General features: G+C 32.1%; 1 protein-coding gene across 4 annotated transcripts in view; it reads left to right on the top strand.

The window, feature by feature from the left end:
• GRIK2 (glutamate ionotropic receptor kainate type subunit 2) overlaps positions 1 to 20682 on the top strand; it is a 590245-nt gene that overhangs the window by 550741 nt on the left and 18822 nt on the right. For all 4 annotated transcript variants that reach the window (XM_074333337.2, XM_074333338.2, XM_074333339.2 and 1 more), the window contains exon 15: positions 6251 to 6476. In XM_074333337.2, the coding sequence (XP_074189438.1) occupies positions 6251 to 6476 (226 nt within the window). The remainder of the gene's footprint in view (positions 1 to 6250; positions 6477 to 20682) is intronic.

Raw genomic sequence — 20682 nt, 5'->3', positions numbered from 1 at the left:
GATTCTTATTCCTCTATAATTGTTTTCTCATCCATCCAATATTTTGTCTTCTATATTCAAGAGGACTCCAAAAGCTATATTTTCAGTCTTGACTTTTCCACTCAACTCCAAAGTTACTACATATGAACTTTCTCCCCCAAAAAACATAAACTTCTTTCAGTTTTTTTCTCTCTCAGTGACTCTCAAGATTAATCAGAAGGCAAGAAGTCAACCTAAATCTTTACTTCCTATATTCCAATAATGACCAAGTATTATCCATTACACACACACCTTGAGTTTTCAGATTTCTTCCTGTCTCCAACAGCACTTTCCCAGTACCTGTACTGTTTCTTACCTAGACTGCTGCTATGTGCTCCTAATTCATCTTCCTACATTTACCTTTGCCACTGCTGATCCATTCTCCACATAGCAGCCTTAGCGGTTTCTTCACAATGCAAATATGATTGCCTCCTCAAATTTGCTTCATATCTGCTTTTGCTCCTCTCTGCTCCTATGATGAATACAAATATCCATGATGTCCTTGCATGTTAACTGTTTGCAATGATTTGGAACCTGGTTAATATCTACAGTTGTTAGCCACATGTGTCATGCAGCATATCTGAGTAATTCAATATTTATGTTTTAAATGGAAGAGTGGCTTGGCCCTGTCAAAGCAAAAATTATGCTGGAAATTTTAAATAGGCAAAGGAGACTGTATTCAAGGCTATTGCAATAAGGAAAAGAGGCCTGGACTTAGTCTGAGGTTAACTCCACTGAAATTGGAGAGTTTTTAAGGGCTGAGATAAAAGTGTTTAAAGCTGGACAAGTTTTCATGAACTGTGATGGAGAGGCATCATAGTCATTCATGGTTTGCTAATTGACTTTACCCAATGGAAAAATAAACTTTTAGTGTCCTCATGACAGGACGTAGTTTTACAATTTGGAGCAGGTGCCCCCATAAGTTAGACTTCTATCATCCCACAGAGAATGGATGATAGAGGTGCTATCTTCTTTCATTACAAAACGATGGCTTTTTGGCCCTTGAGAAAGATGGTCCTGGGTTGTAAAACTGACAAGAGAATTAAAAAAAATAGGATTACCTTTCAAAGATGTAAAAAGAAGGAGAAGGAGAAGGAGAAGGAGAAGAAGGAGAAGAGTTTATAGTTACACATTTTCTAAAGTAAATGATTTAACAAAAATGAGTGTAGGGATCTCAGTGGTTGGACCATCTGACTTCTGTAAGCGTCAGGGTAAAAGTAAGGTCAGGGGCCTGGATGCAGTAAAAAGCCTAAAGTTTAGAAAGCTGAGATAAATGGTAAGTTCATCTTAGTTGTCCCTTGTGTATTTCTCCATCATCTTCTGGTACCATATTCCTATGTACTCCAGCCAAAGAGTACTTTCTTCAATTACCCCAACTTACAGCATTTATGTCCAAGACAGCATCTCTTAACTGATTTTCCCTCTGTCGAGAAAGTTCTTGACCTCTCATCATATAGTTGACATGGACTCATCCTTCAAATATCAGTGCTTATTACTTCCTCAGGGAATTGTTTCCCCCTTTATCATGTCTTTTAAACTCTTCTATTCTACTTCTCTGTAGATTTTCTTAACTTTAATTTCCAAGTTTTCATTTGAGGTTTTCATATTTGATATCATATTTTTAATATGGATTTGTTCTCTGAATATATTTTCTTTCAAGAGTGCACTTACTTTTTTTTTATTTGGGCAGTATATTTTACCTCTCTGAAGAGATTTATTTTCTTTGTTTTAGTCTTTATATTTCATGTTAGAAACTCCCTTCAAATTCTTGGTTTTTTGATAATATATAATAGTCTCTAAAGAAGCTCACTGCAAACTCTGGGTGCTTACTCAAGGCTGACAAACTATGAGCTTCACTGTAGCGTGATATAGGGTCATTTTGTTGGAAATTCATAATATGTGTCTTTAGACAGAATTGATCATTAAGACTATGAACTCAGTACCTAATCTGTCCATGTTAGACTCATGGTTTTGCCAAAGTAGCCACATGAATTTAGGCAAATTATTAACCTCTTTGTGTTTTGGTTTTCTCATTTGTAACATGGGTACTAAAATACCTACCACAGAGTAGAATTCTTGTAAAAATTAAATAGTTTAATATTTATAAGTAATTTAGAATAATATCTGGCACATGCTGTTCTTTATATGTGTTAATTACTACTACTACTATTATTATTACATCATCATCATCATCATCATCATCATCATCATCATCTCTTTGAAGCCCTTCAGTTTTGCTTGAAAAAATGTTTCCATTATCCTTACTGGAGGAATTCTAACAACTAAGACCGATACAGGGCTGACTGTTCTCAACATGGTTATAGGCTTCACCTTATTCCTTTTGGTTTCAATATGGTCTCCTCTGGCTCAACTGTGTCCAAAGCGATCTTATTCCCTCTCCAGAAAATAATCTCTAGTTCTCTGCCTGGGTGGGCTGAAGTAGTCACCTTGCTGCTCAGAGATAGAGAACAACTCTGAGGATTAACTGCTTTAAGACAGTCTCTTAGTAAATTCTACGTTTATTAAACATTTGATCATTCTGGCTTTGGAGGGATTTAGAAAAGCTGATCTCTGAAACTTTTGTGGAGGACGGGATTTCTAAAGGTTGGTTAACTCACTTCTGATTCATCTGCTTCCATCTTCCAAAATTTTGTTGTACTTTGCCCTGTTCTCTTTTGCCTTGTGGTATCAGGCCATAGGACAAAAAATGTTTTCAAATATGATACCCAATTTGCCATTTTTTGCCAGAGTTCTTGGTATTTTTAAGAAAAGTAACATGTAAGCATTTGATAGCACTATGCTCTCTTTAACAAAATAGAGTTACAGAATTATCTTAATACTGCATAGTGTGCGTATATGATCCTCACAAAAACCCTGTGAGATTGGCAAATAGATTTGACTATTATGTAAACTGAAATACAAAGAAATTCAGTGGTTTGCATCAGAACATACATTACATTAATAAGAAATGTAGAACTAGTGATCATCACTTCTGACTCAGCCCTGCATTATTCAGAATTTACCTATATATTATGTAAGTATAAGTAATCAATTATTTATGAGTGGTCAGATTTATATAGGAAAAAAACATCCCTTGCTTTGCATTCAGCCTAAAAGTTTGTTTGAAATAATTTTTTCAAATACTTTGTACGCCATCTTAGCTACTTTAAATTTAAGGACTACACAGTAAAATTCAGGTTGTGTAGACATACTAGTGATGCACTATACTCTCTTCACTACCAAAAATATTAAAAGTATTAAAATTGCCAGGAGATGCTGAATATTAGTCCTCCTTCTCAACTTTGTATAGAAAGAGGTAAGAGTTGAATGGTATCACACACACACACACACACACACACACACACACACACAGTCTACAAAGGTAATGACAGCTTATTTTCCTTATCTTTTCTGTATATAGTTATGTTTTACAGGTATAGCTTGGAGGTGCAAAGAAGTGACTGCCCTAAATTGGAAATTGTGGTCAAAGAATAGCAACAAAATAAGCAGACAAGCCACATAGGATGTGTGTGACCAGCAGTCAATATTTCTACATTGAAATATTTCTTATTTGGGTTTTTATTTTTATTATGAGGAACAGAGCAATTTATGTGACTTTTCTATCTAAAATTATTTTGAATTATAGTAAAAATAGAAATACTCATGTCTTCTGCAAACAGGAAAGATGAGTGAAGCTGTACAAAAATCATAGACAATAGATTCCTGAAAATCAGAAGTAAATCAAGATACACTTAAATAATGATGGAAGATAAGAAATTATTAGTTTTAAAATGAGTATAAATAAATAGTACTTTCTAGGGAAGTACTATTGGAAATAAAATATTAGTGTGTTTAGTCTTGGAGGTGTTCCAAGACTTTTCTATGAAAATGTATTTTGTAAAATCCTTATTTTGTCAATTAAAGGTTAGTATTGTAGATTAGATATTTAAAATGTAAAATAATACTACATTTCCCATTAATTTAAAATCAAACTATACATATTTGTAAAGGGCAGATTTAAAATATCTTTGTTAGTTTTCAGTTTTGTTAAAAAAAGATTGATGTGTTTATTTCATCAATCACAGCAAAATATTAATAATGGATACATTCATGTACTGTTAAAATGTACTTTCTTCTTTATAATTATTTGTATTGTACAGTGTTTAAATTATGAAGTACTACTTTTACTATTAAAAATAAAAACACATTATTATACTATTTAAATAGTTAGTGCCATTGTAAACATTCTGTCCCCCCTCTCTTTGGGACAAAAACACTAGTCCTCAAGTTTTGCTTAAATTAATTCATCAATAGATGGAGCATGTTATCGTGAATTGGGAAATCGTGTAAGTAAAACATTGATTTCTAAAGTTCTTGTACCTGACAAAGCAGAGATTTTAGGCAATTTGCAGACAATACAGGTAAAAATGACTTTTATGGGTACTTATCTCTGCTTCGTTTGGCTTCAGAACACCCATTTTATGACATTGCATTATCACTCTCCATTGAAGATGTTACATTTTAAATTCTGAAGTGATAACTGTGCTGTTTTGATTACACTTTTTTAGTGTTATCATTTATGGAATTGTTTATTATCAGTCACAGATTCATTACACCAAAAGCTGTGTCCAATTTAATTTTTTTACATAAAAGTCCTTTGATCTGCAGGTGAACTCTAATATTGATTTTATTTGGTATTTAGGCCTCACTTAATCCAAAACTTTAGGAGAAAAATTCTGACCTTTGAAAAGAAGTGAATTTGTTTTAACTATCCTTATTATGTTACTGATTTGGACAACCACATGAGTCTAAATCTCACTATTGGTCTTAATTATTCCAATAATAATTTCACCATAATCTTAAATATTGCTTTCATTTCTCTTTTCTATTACTCACATTTGATTATCTTACTTGAGGACATTGACACACCACCATAGCTGTACAAATTTGTAATCCTAATAATTTTATTCTAAATGTTTTAGCTGCTTTTTTTTAAACTAAGCCATTGGCCTTTTAGCATGTTTTCGTTTCACCAGAGAGCAAAAGCTTACATTTTTACCCTCTCTTAGCTCTAATGTTGTGCTTGTTTTTATAAAGTACCTCAAGTTTTTTTCCCCAGTAAATTTAGGGTTTTTCGTCCCATTTTTTCACTGAAATAGTGCTGGAATTTTTCTAAATATTGTTTAACACCTGCCTTTTAGTAGACGTCATATTAATATCACATTTTTGACCTGGCATATGTAGAACTAAAAGTATGTTTAAACTGTGAAAACATTACATATCTATTTGTTTGAAAATAGTTTTGACTTTTTATAGCAGGACAACTAGCATGGTGAACATCCTCCTTGTGTTTGTAGCTTCAATATTATTATTTTTATTTGTATCAGAATTAAACTAGAGTGTTTCACAGATGAGCTTCCCATAAGCACATGCTAACCTTTTTCATGTTTATGTTTTACCAGTGCTTTCTGAACAAAACCCATTTGTTTCCCTTAGTAATGAAATCCTAGTAAAGCCCTACTGAGAATTTTCAGTTGGACATAAAAGCTATTCGATTTTATTGGTCCAGAAATCTTTAGTTAGTTAGTAGACATGAATGATAGATTTCTTGTTGTCTGGAGGCAGGCTGAAAGGAGTTCTGGGCTGCCCAGAGTGTGTCCCAGTGGAAATATAGTCATTTTTATTTTTAATATCCTTATTTGTAATGAATTTCTCTCATCTCTTCAACCTACGTACATATTAGTATATCCTTGGGGGTTAACGTGACATCTGTCTTAATGTCAACAAAATTGGGGAAAATGACCTCTTGAAGTTTTAAAGGGTCGATTAGTGTCCAGTGTATGTCTCTTTCAAATTAATGTTATAGTAATGTTGAAAGATAAAATTATAAACATGAGACACTCATGTCAGACACAAGCACAAAAGACCCTCTTTATTAATCTTGTTTATTTTCTTTTTTATTTCCTTCTATGATTGACTACTTGTGCATTTTTGAACATTAAGACACTTTTGATATATTCGTTAAATAAATCTGCACTATACCTGGAAATAGGATGAGGAATTGTTATGAGAAATTTTTTACACAGATTCTGATTTTCTGTTTAGATATTACTATGACTAATACAATTATAAGGTAGTATTAGTAAACTAAATATAGTCAATTCCATCAAAATATTGTAGGATCACATAAAAACTAAGGAATATCTTTCTTATGTATTTTATTTTTCCCCAGAAATCAAAAATCTCCACGTATGACAAAATGTGGGCCTTTATGAGTAGCAGAAGGCAGTCAGTACTCGTCAAAAGTAATGAAGAAGGAATCCAGCGAGTCCTCACCTCTGATTATGCTTTCCTAATGGAGTCAACAACCATCGAATTTGTTACTCAGCGGAATTGTAACCTGACGCAGATTGGTGGCCTTATAGACTCCAAAGGTTATGGCGTTGGCACCCCCATGGGTATGTTTTATGTCAGCCACTTGTTCTTTGTTCATTAATCTTAGTTGCTGTGAGAAGGGGTAAAACATTATCTCCATATGCCGTTATGAATTTTGTTTTAATGAACACACCTCGCTACATTCTGTTACTTTATAAACTCAGGGAAGTGTTGTAGACATCTTCTAAATGGATAAGTATCAAAAGAAAATTTGATTTCTACCAAAATGGTAAGTAGACATTTTTACTGTATCAATGTTGAAAAATCTTACAATATCCCCCTACAGAACCTTTTCAATCTGACATTTAAAAAATTTTTTATGAATAACATAGAGTTTTGCAACTTTATTTTTTCAGATATGTACATAGTATTTGAATTAGAAAGTTAATTGAAAGAATGAGCCACAAATGGTTTCCGTGAATATTTACTTTATTTGTTTTATTTAAGAGAAGATACATATAGCAGACTATTTCTCTAACATAGTTAGAATATTTGATACCCAGCATTAATTATTTTTTTATATCCCCTTTTTCTCAAATTACAAAATTATTTTCAATAATAATTAGGAAATGAAATAAAAGACAATAATTACCCCAAAAGAAAAAAACAATGAAACTTTTGATTTATTGAAATATAAGTATATATATATATATATTCATACTATATATATATATATTCATACTATATATATATATTCATACCATAAATAAATGCATAAGTACATGATATTATAGTACATATGTACTTGTGGAGAACATAATAATAGATACCCCAAAATTTCTATGACCTGATCATCAGAATCTGTGACTATGTACCTTATATGGTAAAAGGGACTTTGCAGATGTGATTAAATTAAGGATTTTCAGAAGAGGAGATTATCCTGGATTAACCAGATTGGTCCACTGTAATCAAAGGGATCCTTATAAGAAGAAAGCACATGGGTTAAAGCTACACTTAAATTGACAGGATGATGGAGAAGTGAGGTAAACCATGTCTTAGTCCAATAGCACTATTATTAAAACAAAAACAAAAAAAGAAACAAAAGAACAGAATTTGAGTGGTTTAGAAACAAAATAAATTTATCTCTCATAGTTCTGGAAGCTGGAAACCCAAGATAAAGGTATCAGTGGTTTTGTTGTCTGGTGAGGACCTGCTTCCTGTTTAACAGACAGCCATCTTCTCACTGTGTCCTCACATGGCTGAAGGGTCAAGGGATCTCTCTGGAGTCCATTTTACAAGGGCACTAATCTCATTTATTAATCCTTCACACTCATGACATAATCATCTCTCAAAGACCCCACTTTCAAATATCATCATGTTGGGGATTAGAATTCCATATATGCATTTGGTGGGGGGCACAAACATTCAGACCATAATGGGGAAAGGATAGAAGATATATATTGTTAGTAAATAAAATTTAACCAAGTAAATTTGAAAATTTAATTGGCTTTATTAAACAAGTCATGAATCAGGTAGCATCTCATCTAGCAAGCAGAGAGATACTCTGAGTGCTTATACAAAATGGAAAGATTTTATAGAAAGGAGGATGGGACAAGGAAGCTATCAGCAAGAGGCAAATGAAAGGTTATTGGAAGAAAGTAAAAGTTCAGGTGGTGATGGTTTCTCGTTGGATGAGCTGTGGCATTTCAGCTGACCAGGCTTGCTGCTCGGCAAAAGGAAAATCTTGCTTCTTCCGGGGTAGGAAAGGGGTTGAACTACCTTTTGGGGAGTGCAGTGTACTTCTCTTCCAGTTGCAGTCAGTAACTGATATCTTCCTGTTAGGAGAAATTGACATAGAGTGGTAGAACACGTGAGCTCTCTCTACAGGCCAGGTCTTTCCTACTCCAATTTTAGTTGAGGTTGCCTTTATTAAATATGTGGAGAGAGAGATGTTGAGAGAGACTTGAAAATGCTACCTGCTGAATTGAAGATGAAGAAAGGGGCCACAAGGCCAGAAATGCAAAAGACTTTTAGAAGTTAGTTTAGAAGGCAAGGAAATACAGCCACAGAAATACAGCCTTGCAGATGCCTTTTAGGACTTCTGACCTCCTCAATTATGAGACAATAAATTTGCATTGTTTTAAGCCACTAAATTTGTAGTAATTTGTTACAGCAGAAACAGGAAATAGATACTGTATGAAAGAAAAAATTAACAGATTAACATGTTTTAATTATATCAATGTGTTTTTTTAAAGAAAGGGAACAATACTAATAGTTTCTTACTGGCCTATCACAGTAATAAATAATGACACTAATTTTCTGAACCTTAACTTAATTTGCAAATTTGCCAATGACTGGATCAAAACTGATATTTGTATATTCATGTTCAATAAATAGTACAGCCATATTTGTCAATTTACCTTTACTCATAATTTTATTAATTTTAATTTTGAAAAATTCCTTTCCCATGAACTTACATAGATATAATAGTTTGAAATTTAGGCATAGATTCATAAAAAATTCCATTTTATAATAAGTTCCAGAAATTACAATTTGATGCATGTCTTTCTTTGCGATAATGTCTAGCAATTTTAAAATGTCTAGGAAATTCACAAATTTTTCACAATCATGACTTCATCAAAAAATTCAACATTAAATTCTATTATTTTTGGTAAAGCATTCTGAAATTTATTACAGTTCAACATAGTTTGAACTGACTTTGAAAGAATTTCGTGACACTACCTCCTGCAACCCTACATATTACTGCCTTTATACAGTGTACTCAAAAATAATGATTCCACAGTCATTATAGAAATGAAAACAAACAACAGCAAAAAACTAGAACCTTGAGTTCTTACTCCCAAAACATGCAAGTCTAGGTGAGCCCACACGTATTGAGGTGAATTGTGTAATAGGAAATCTCCAAATTAATTTCCAAGTAGAATAAAATGTATATTAAAAAATAAAAAATAAATATATGATAATTCAAAGCTCAATAAGAGTTGAGTGTTAAAACTCAATAGTAATTGTTTAGAACTTATATATTCAAAATATATTTTGACAAATATATTTTCAGGGAAGAATATTATATTTTTGTCATATTTTGACTTGTCAGTGCATGGTGATAGTTGATGCTACTGTCTTTAAATTCTCCACACAAAGTGAACTTCTTTATTGTCTGCACGAGGGAAAGATTTCCTAAAGCTTTTCCACTGTTATGCCAAAGTATCTATTAATTCAGAAGTTTTAAAATTATTTTTAATTTATTACAAATGTATAAAAATGATTGTGTTTACATAATTATGCCTTGAGGAACACATTATTTTAAAATGTGTTATACTTATATTCATAGTATAGGTTGGGTTTATTGTATTATGTTGATGGAGTTCTCAAACAGTAATCTTCTACATAGTTAGATCAGCTATGGTTCTTTCCCACAGTAAGAATTACATAATGAGTCCAACAACTTCACGAGTTTATGTACCATTTTGTTTGGAATTTGTGACGAGCAACTTTGCTAATATTTCAAGTATAATTGTGTGCATTCTATGAGAAGTTATATACTCAAATTTATATTTTAGAACAGAGACTGATAATGAACCATTAGAAAAATCATCAAGTACTTTTCTGCATACTGATATTTGAGATTTAGCCTTGTTGTGATCAAGGATGAGTAACTTGAAATTTATGGCCTTTAGATTCCTTCCTTCCTTCCTTCCTTCCTTCCTTCCTTCCTTCCTTCCTTCCTTCCTTCCTTCCTTCCTTCCTTCCTTCCTTTCTTATTAGTAAACTGAAAGGGTTATACTAGGAAAATCTAAGATCTATTAAATGTTAAACTTACAATAATTTTTCAATAACATGCTTGACAGATTCCTAGAGTTCTGTCTAAAACTGGGCTAGAAACTATATAGGAAACATGGTTAACTGATATCTTAGAACAAATTTTAAAAATCGGGCACACTCTGAAACACTTATGAATGGTGGTAGCAGTGATTTGTTAGGCTCCCATTACTTTTTCATTTGGAAAAACACTGGAGTAGATAGGTGTATTTTTCAGTGTTGTTTCTGAGGGGAGTAAGATTCCCATTTATTCTTACCATCCTGGATTGGTTTCCATTACCGGAATGAGAACCAAGATTGTTGCCTCTGTTGTTGCGACCCACACAACAGTGCCTGCATACTTTGGGGCCTCAGTTATCATTTGTTGAACAAATGAATTCTACATCAGGAAATGTGATGGTGTAGCAAGATTTATAAGAGAAAACAAATAACTTTTGAGCTAATGATAAGCATGGTATCTTTCATTATGAAATGTGTGTCCTCATTAAAGTAACTTGAGTAATCCAGGGGGGTGAGAATTTAATAAGATTTGGAGAGGATGTGTAAGTACTTTGGAGTATAGAACAGATATTTTTTAGTAATCATGGTTATATAATTGCACTTATTAACTTCAAAATTTCTAAAATAAATAATTTTGACTTATACTTAATATAAACTTTAATGTTGAACTTTTTGTTTGTTTGCTTATTTGTTTTGTAAATATAATATACCAATGTACCAGGTATGTCTCTATCATACTGTCTTGCTTTAAGGAAGTGCTTAGTAAAAATAAATCAAAATAGTGTATTATACAAATTGCAAAAACCCACTGGGATATTTCAGATGTGAAAACTCTTTTTAAAAAGAAAAATAATATTTGAATTAGTGGTAAGAAAGCACTCTGTTATATTAATTCGAACCTACAAAGAGCAATTTTTGATCCCTCCCAATCCGTGGCCCTGTTTACTAAAAAGGTATTGACCTATTAAGGAAAATATAAAACAATTAAATTTACTAATAGATATATAAAGTATATTTTAATGTAACATTTTAAACTGAGGAAAATACTGAGCACATCACATGGAAATTCTACATCTACCAATATCAAACTTACAAGTATGATAAGAGAACAAAGCAAATTATACTATAAGCCTTAGGATGTAGATTTTTTTGTGTGTTTTTCTTTCATTTTACCTGTTCAACTTGGCTGATCAGATCAACTCTTGCCATTCTGAAGAAAGCTGTTATTTCGTAAAATTTTTATTGATGTTAGCAAGGTCAATAGCATGAGTAACTTTCTAGAAATAAGTTAGATTAAGTATTTCAGTGTAATCATTTCTTTGTAGTGTGCAGCTTAGTTCTGTATAATAGTGTAATATATTAATGTTTTCATTAAAATTAATTTTCGAAAATTAGGCAATAGCACATGATAAATTTCTAACTTTTACAAGGAACTTCTTAGAATTTTAATGTAAAATTATCAGTGCATACTAATAAAAATTCAAAAGAGCTGACTAATACTTTGAAAATTTATACACCAGGGAGAATATTTTAGAACATTCTTTATTTTCAGTGCCAAACATTATTGAATTTAAATTTAATTAAAATTTTACTAAGTTATTACTAAAAAAGTTGTTTAATGCATTTTACATACATTTTTAGCCTAATTATGAATAAGATAAATTTGAACACTATAATTTAGATTTAAAGGAATGAATATTCAAATCACAAACTTATTGGTATTGCAATGTACTTTTTGTCTCTTGTTCAGATAATGTGTTTTTTTTTTCTCTTTGACGTGATAATATTAAGTTCTTGACTTTACTGAATTATGTTTTATTCATTCATAAAGTGGCATCGAATTATTTTGGACTCAGTACATTATGATGAATCTTAATTGTCTTATATAATTTCAACAAAGAAGTATAACCTAAAAAGAGGCACTTCGCACTTCACTCCCTCAAATACATTAGTTCTGAGAAAAATATTTCAGGCAGTAATTTATGATTTACTGTGTCATACCTCTGATAGCTATATGGCTTCATTAAATATTTATATTTATTTATTAATAAACACAGTGGCATGAAACTCTAGTATTTGTTTGAGATTCTGACTTCCCCAAAGCTTTCAACCAACACCAAAATCTGTATTTCTTAATTATTCAATTAGCATTTACCTTTTATATAATCATTGTTCAAGTATGTTGAAGATTACTTGTAATACAGTATATTTACTTAGTTTTAAATTTTTGTTAATCATAAGCCAAAACAAAACAAAAAGAATGTATTAGGTGTTAAAAACTGTTGAGGCTCTTGCTCTTTTCCTAGCAAGAGTTAAGGAGATAAATATATTCACAGCACAGCAATATCAGCTCAGTCTCTGGAAATTTAGATCAGTTCCAGAAATTCCCCAGGATTTTGAGTTTATATTTGCAGGAGCCATAATCCGTAATGAAAATTTCAGCTATGTGTAAATGTGATCAAAGAGAGGAAATCCCTTTGCTTACATTATTGCTCAGATTTTCAGATATTGTCATAGAGGTGTATGTGGTTAATTAAGTGAAGGAGGTTAAAACAGAAATAATGATGTCTCTTTTGGAGTGGGAAATCAGTAATATTTCAAAACGTATACTTATTTTCCTTTTTTTTCACCTAAAAGTCCACGCATCCACTTCTTAGCCTGCTAAGCCTCCTCCTCTGTGATTTATCTAGGGCTCTGCCATCACCATTCATCTCTCTGAGTGTGATGATTACTGACCAGTGTGTTATAAAATTGCTGAATGACTCAGATATAAGCTATTTAATTAGGGAAGCTGTCTTTACACAAAAATACCTTAGTGGAGCAGTCGACAATAATGTGAAGGTAAACACTAAATAAGCATAAGTAGGTTTAATTAAGCTTCGGGTGACATTAAATCCCTTTCATAATTTTCCTGACTACAGCAATGTTATTTTAATGTGGTATTTACTGTACCGTAGATTTTTGAAATTGTAGGTGTTCTAACTCATAATAAGTTAACTGAACTTCCTATTTCATTCAAAAGAATTAAGAAAAGAAAAATTAAAAAACTCTGGATGGGGTAAAGCCTAAAAGCAAATAACAGCAGTTTTCATTAAGGAATATTTAAACTGTGTGTACAGTTGCAATCTTGCCTCTTAATTCACCATAGGTGATAATCGCTTTATCCGAAGAGAGAGCATTTCTACTTTAATGGCATTTTCCACTGCATTGCCTCCCTTCTGACCACTGTACTAAAAGCCTTTTGGCTTCTCTCTCTCCAATGTTGAGTGCATATTGCACTTTGAGGGCTAGGGACTCAGCAGTCCATGAGCTGGTAGGAAAGCAGCAGTCTACAAAAAATCCATTAGGGCAGTTGGTGTTATTTTGCTTTGCTGTGTTCAATTTGGTAGAAATATGGTAAAGTGAATGAAAGGTCTCATTAAAACTATTTCTGGTTTTAACAATAAGCTAGTAGCATACTTCATTCATTTGTTCCTCACAACTTTAATAATATATGTGAATTATTTGTCAGCTGAGAAGGCGATTGAGGAAATTGTATTCATGTCTGTACATATTGCCTATGATGCTGAAATTTTCTATAATCTCATTTGTTCTCATTTTACTTGTGGGATTGAATCAATAGTAAGTTTCAGTCAGTGATGATTTCTGTGAACAAAATCCAAATTCCATATTCATAGAATTACTGAAATATATGTAATACATGGAGCATGTAAAGGGAAAATCTAAAGATGAATGCAAATTGAATATATTTACAATGCCTTTTAATACAAAGGTTAAGTTCAAAGACAATTTTATCACACAAGAAATTGTTAATAGTTTTTATTTCTGTGTATTTACTATTTAATTATATTATGATACATTCTCATTTCATAATTGCATTTACATGTTACCTTTATAAACTGTTTTATAACATTTTATCTTAATGATTACAACATAACAATAGTCCTATTAATGATTCTCAAGTACCTTTTATCTCATTATAATGCCCTACCACATAAAGAATGTTACAAAAGGTTGTATCATTGACTTTTTATGGTAAGAGTATACCACTTTGACATGTACACAATGTGAAATTTCTTTCTTCACTTCTATTTTCTAATGTTAAATGCATGAGATCTCACTGATTTTTTTGTTGTTGTTATTTGATGAAGGGAGAGATGTAGAATTGTTACAAGGGGAGGCATGTTGTTTGTTTAAAGCAAATGCCGGTGTTTATAAAAATATAAATCAGTTAGAGAAACATGTTTTTGTTTTCTTTTTTTTTTTCTGTTTCAGTCACCATTCATTTCTAGAATTCCCAATTCATCATATAATAAGTACTGTAATATTCATCATTATAGATGCATAAAATTGCTGGCCTTCAGTTCTTCAGCTGAAATGAATGAATACATTTGTCTTCATTAGTTGGACATATGCACAAAAAATTGACACGAATTATTATCTTTCTGCAAGTCAAACCTTCCATTAAAATGCATTCTATTTTTTCATTGCACAATTTTGATGTTGGGAAAATGATTTTGAAGGCTAGATTGAGATCTAATATTTTTCAAAGCCTGAATTGAACAAAAAATATCAAATTACACCTGTAGGAGCTGTACATTCCTGGCATATTTGTTAAAGTCTAGATTTCATGTCACTGAAAACAATGAGAGTCTCAGTAAGCGATGCCCACACCACAGACATCAACGACCTTTGCATGCTAGAATCTAGAAAGCTTCCAGAGAAAATTTGATGAATTGTGAGCATCAGTGTGAGCAGCTTGCATTAATGTTGTAATGCTGACCAAATGGTATCCAAACAATGCATAAATAGATAATTCTCATGAAAACAGAGTTAGTTCTGATAGATTGTATATGCAAACATTGGATCATTTAATTCATTTAGTTAGTGTTTTATGCTGATTAGTCCAAGGCCATGGGCTCAAATTCTATTACAGGTTGCTTAGTCAGATTGACTATGTCAGACTGTCATCCTTTAGTTAGTAGGACTAAGTAAGATCAATGAATAACTATTAGGGAAAAAAAGGAGTCAAAACCTAGAGGTGAAATCTGTAAGGACTAAGTTACAAAGATGAAAGTCTTGCATTTGCTGGCCCTCATGTGAAAGGCATTTTCTCAGTATGTTATACAGACTATGTGGTGGCCTTTGCAGTCAGATGACTTATGTAAAAATCCTAGTTCCACTTGAGCGTTCCAGGCATCCTGGGTGAAGTTACTGAGCCTCCCTGAGACTCAGAGTCCTCATCTGTAAATGGGTAGGATCATGTCTACATAATTGGATTGTGTTAGAGATTAAGCATATTATAGTTATAGTATGTGGGTCAGTACATATGCACCATAAAGAATTCTAAAGACTGCCTTGAATAAATGTTTTATAATAATTGAAAGGAAGTGTTTGTGGTTTTTAAGTTATTTGTGTCTTACCCCTTTTGCTCTCTATTTTATAGATTTAGAAACATTGAATATATTATAGATAGGTGGATTGTTAATATGACCCATTCCTAACCAATTAGAAATAGTTTCCTATGGAACCTGACTACATATAGCCAATAGGTACATGTTAGATAAACACAGTTTAGGGGGAAGAAGGTGATTACTTTATAAATATGAGACAATTCCTATTGCAAGGCATTATCTGACTAAATAAAATGAAGCTTTTACTTCTCCAAACGTTTCCTGAGTGTTTAGTAAATGGAATTCAAGATGTATTCAGAGATTATCTCTGAAGACATATATGCTTCTTTTGCATTTGGTCAATCTATGAGAAAATGTATCCCTCTTAAAGCCTACTTAGCTCTGTGAAAATAATGAACGTAAAATATGGATATGCATGATTCCCTTTCTTATAATACAAATGTGGAAAAACAAACAACATAAAATAAATAAAACACAACATAAACAAATGGTCTGTTATATAGTGCAGGGACTCGGAATGATAGAGTTTAGTGAGGACCAAAACAGTCAGGCCAAATTGAAAAATGAACTTAAGCTCTACCTTGAAGAATGGGTACTTTACCCTCTTCAGAAAGTTGTCCTCTCTCCCAGGTTTTGGGCCGTTGATGATTAACTATGACGATGTTTTTATTTAAAATGGTCTAACTCTTATAAGTAGTTCATTAAAGTTTGGTATTGGATTTGGCATGAAAACAATCAGAGTTGGAGAAGCAATCCTGACATTTCCATTCTTACCACTATTCACATGAGTACTCTGCAGATTAGAAATTGTAAGGAAGGCAGGGTTTCAAAGATAAAACTATTTATATTTTCATACTTAGTGTCAGAGTTTTATGATTTGACACCCAGAGAAGAACTGTCACTGCAAATCTACTTCACCAGCCACTTTTGACTAATATGTATGGAATATGCAGGATCAGTGAACTTAGCATAAGTTTCCTTTTTTATTATATACCAATAACATTGGCCCTTCTTTTTCTTTCTCACGTATGTTAGAGGATATTCAGAACATGACTAAAAGGCAACTGGCTAAAACATGTATTCTATAAATTTGGTTTTCTATTGATATATTTTATGTACCTTATGTAAACATCTCCCTTTATAATTTTAGACACTTGAATATTCTCCCGAGGATTCTGCAAATCTTCCTTTGAGTATAATAAATTTACATTACTTGTCCATAGAGGTCATAAAGACATTCCATTTTGAGGTCTACAACAGAGGAGAAAACACAACCTCTATCCAATTTAAGCCAGTTATTGATTTTGAATATAGGTCTTTAACTTTAAAATTTATTATCTCTAAAATATGCTTGGTGGTATATCTTGATATCTATATATTTGCTCCCTAAATCCATGTAGTCTCTACCTCATGTTTTTGTGTGTCTTTTTCCACCTCTCTTCTGTCTTTTCTACATTAACAGTGCGATTTATATTTGACTCCATTCCACCATGATTCTGATATCTTATACCTAGTCCTATCCTCTGGGGCTAGGAGAGATGAACAAAGTTGGTTTGGGATGCCCTCACTATCATTTTCTTTTCCTGTATATTGTGTTCCTAAAACAGGAACTTTCCTAAAACAGGAATGCATATAAAAAGAAAATAGAGGAAAACTAGGCAAAAGTCAGACAAAGAGAAAGAAGAGTTATTGTCCCTATCCTTATTTTTAAAGTAATGCAGACATTTTTGTGTACCTACGCACAAGACTAAGACAATTTTCTCTGTTACTAGGTAACTATAATATTGTGTTCTTCATTATAATGGTCCTCATATTTGCAAGAAGTTATTCAATGTAAGTATTTTTGTTGCAGTGAAAACTCTAGAAGGGCAGGACTCATGGTACACTGTTCACCACTATACACCTATAATCTAGCATCAGTGCTAAGTAATGTTTGTGTATGTAATAATCAATAATACCCCCCCAAAAACAAAAACAAAAACAAAAACAAAACACGATTCAGATAAGTGCCCTTGCCCTCAGGACACTCATATCATCATCTAGCAGGAAAACAGATATAGAAAAACACTAGAATATGATGTATCAAATGCCATACTAGAGTACCTGCAATGTGTCATGGCAGTCAAGGAAAAGTGTACGAAGATAGGGAAGAACAAACAGAAGTTTATTTAGGTGAGAAATTCAACCAGCACATTGGAGGAAGTGTGAAAACAGGATTCTCTTGGCAGTAGGAAATACAACTAGTTTGTATCACTGTCAGGTGAGGTGTAAGAAGAGGATCCATTCAGAGAGGAAGCCTGTGATAGGTTGAAGATAGGAATTGTATGACATATTTATGAATTGGGATTTTAGTGTATAGATGTAGAGCACCAGTGAAAAATTGTAAGCAAGAAAATTATGTTCATAGATTTCCCATATTGAAAGATTACTAGGTATCATGGAGAATAGATCACTTTTATCTGTCATTTACCATTCTGTAATTTAAAAAGTTATGAATTGATAATTTGTTGTCAAGAAGAGCTTACACTTCTTTAATTTTTATGATTCTTGCTCATGGATTTTTCACACATCTATCAAATTGAGGGTATTTGGTGAGGTACCTTCAAAAGGAAACACAAGGAGTGATGACAGTAACTGCACACTAGTTTAGCTGTTATCTAGCAGGAAGTCTGAAATGGGTCTCATGAAGTGTTTAGTTGCTACTTATATTAAATGCTTCACTGAAAATAAATGTATTTTAATTATTAGATAAAGAATAGATGAAGATCTAGATATAGTTTTGACTCATAATAAATTACTGAAGATAAAATTTCAAGTATGCACAATTATTCAGTTATTAATACAGTATTTTATGTATGCATGTATTCATTCAACAAATATTGTGTTCTTATTATGTGCCGTAAATGATAGTAAGCAAATAATCACAAAAATTATTTTTCAGTTAAAAATTGAGGTAAGTTCTATGGAGGAAAATAACAATGATGCTATGGTATTATATAACAGCATTATTGACTGAATAAAACATAAAACTGGGAGTATAGATATATAAAATTGAATCTGAAATGTAAGTAAAAAATTTTTCTCAACACTTGTTTAGAACAAATATGGGAGAGAAAATGTCCTAAGAGGTAATAAAACCCATCTTTTGCTGAGGAAAAGGCTCTAAATGAGTACGGTCTACCTCCAATTTTATTGACAGATTTTTATCATGAAAAATATGGTAAAAAGAGATAAAGCTCTAAAAGCACCCAAAATTTGTTGTGCATTTAGGGCACCCAGCACTCATCTCAGCATAGGAAGCAGAGAGCCATTTCATGAAAGCTAACATTGGCAGAGCAGCATTTTAAGAATGGAAGTTGATGGTTCCAGTAGGTATCCTCACATCTTTTGTGCTAGCAAGTCTTTTATTTATTAAGGCACTGACCAAGAGAAATCACTGACTGTTGATATAAATGCAAGGATGGCAAAAAATTTATAAACTTATTTGTCACCCTAATTTATTCTAGATGGTCAGTAGAAGTGTGAACTAAGTCTGTTTATAGACTCTACTTATTTTACTAAAGTTAATAAGAACCTGAGAAGATGTCCACATGTAGAAGTTCTACCTTGATATATTTTGGCTATATCATAATTGATATAATTGGTTCAATATTTCATTCACGAAGCATTTGTTAAATGCTTAATGTGTGATAGACACTGTGGTAAATACTGGATGAAATGATGTAAATAATATATGGTTGATTACCTATCATAGCCTGCTCTTAAGCCAATATGTAAAGGTCTTCAAGTTTAGGGGTATATGTCTTAGGTACATTTATCAGACTCAACTCCTTCAAAGAAGCGGGATTATTAAAGTTCTTTGAAGCAAGTCCTCTGAAAAAAATATATGCTTAGTGATTATGGTACAGTCACATACTCACAAGACATGTAAATTACTGTATTTCAGAAGGTGTACAACAACTTGGAGTAATGACAAGCTAGAAGAAACCTAAAGTTATGAGTAGTCTAATTCATAGTAATGCCTTCCCAGACTCAAAGACAGCAACTACCAGATGTTATCTAATTCTGTGTCAGACACAGCACATACTATCATATTAATCTGAATAACTATGAAATATAAAACAAAGGAAACTAAAATCCTTTAGGAAGTGGACAGAGAGGATTTGTCATTATGGAAAACAACTATATTTAGACATTCCCATAGAATTTTAGCAAAAGGTTTAAAGGATTTGGGTGCTGTTAAGAACAAAGGCTGTATACATTTTTCATTTCCAAAAATAAAAATGATTTCATCAATTTTGGTATACAAATATATTTAAATAACTCATAACACTTGTCCCAAAAATATCTTGTACAGAGACTTGAAAGCCAGATGTGGAGACCTGTTTTAAGGTGACAAGTGCGATGTGAATTCTTATGGACTGATGTTTCATGAAGCATATGGAGTGATAGGTGAAAAAGAGCATACAAAAGAATGCAACTTGATGAGCTGTAATAATATATGAATTCAAAGACAGGGAGGAAGATATCTAGCCAGGGACAAGCAGAAAGATCTAACAAGAAACAAAATACTTTTTATGGGGAAAATTGATGTAGTAACTATAATTATTGTTATCTAAGGCTGTACTTTTCAAATTGAGATTACAATAATTGATGGGACATTAATAGATGTGAAGAAAAGCATTCTTCACCTAAAAACAAATTTAACTACTTTAAACAAGTTTTTAACTTTTTCCTTTTTTTTTTTTTTTTATTAATGGATAGATGAAAGTCTTTCTCTCTCTTTCTCTCAAGCTAGAACATTTTTTATCTGGTAAATGGGATCTCTTGACAACTTGTAAAAAGACCATTTTTAAAACATAATAATTCCTTACTGTCAGTTTGAAGTATATGTCACTGAACTTGAGAGTACAAAAGCACCAAACATCAGAGATTGCATAATGAAATTAAAGGGCTAAATATAGAAAATGAAATACAAGTAGCTAATAAATATATGAAAAGATGCTTAATTTCATATGTAATTACATATGTGCAT

Source organism: Rhinolophus sinicus, chromosome 2, assembly GCF_057876585.1.
Source record: "Rhinolophus sinicus isolate RSI-liver-muscle chromosome 2, RSI-T2T, whole genome shotgun sequence".
NCBI classification, from domain to species: domain Eukaryota; kingdom Metazoa; phylum Chordata; class Mammalia; order Chiroptera; family Rhinolophidae; genus Rhinolophus; species Rhinolophus sinicus.
The sequence above is the reverse complement of the archived record's forward strand: the minus strand, read 5'-3'. Positions and strand labels throughout refer to the sequence as shown.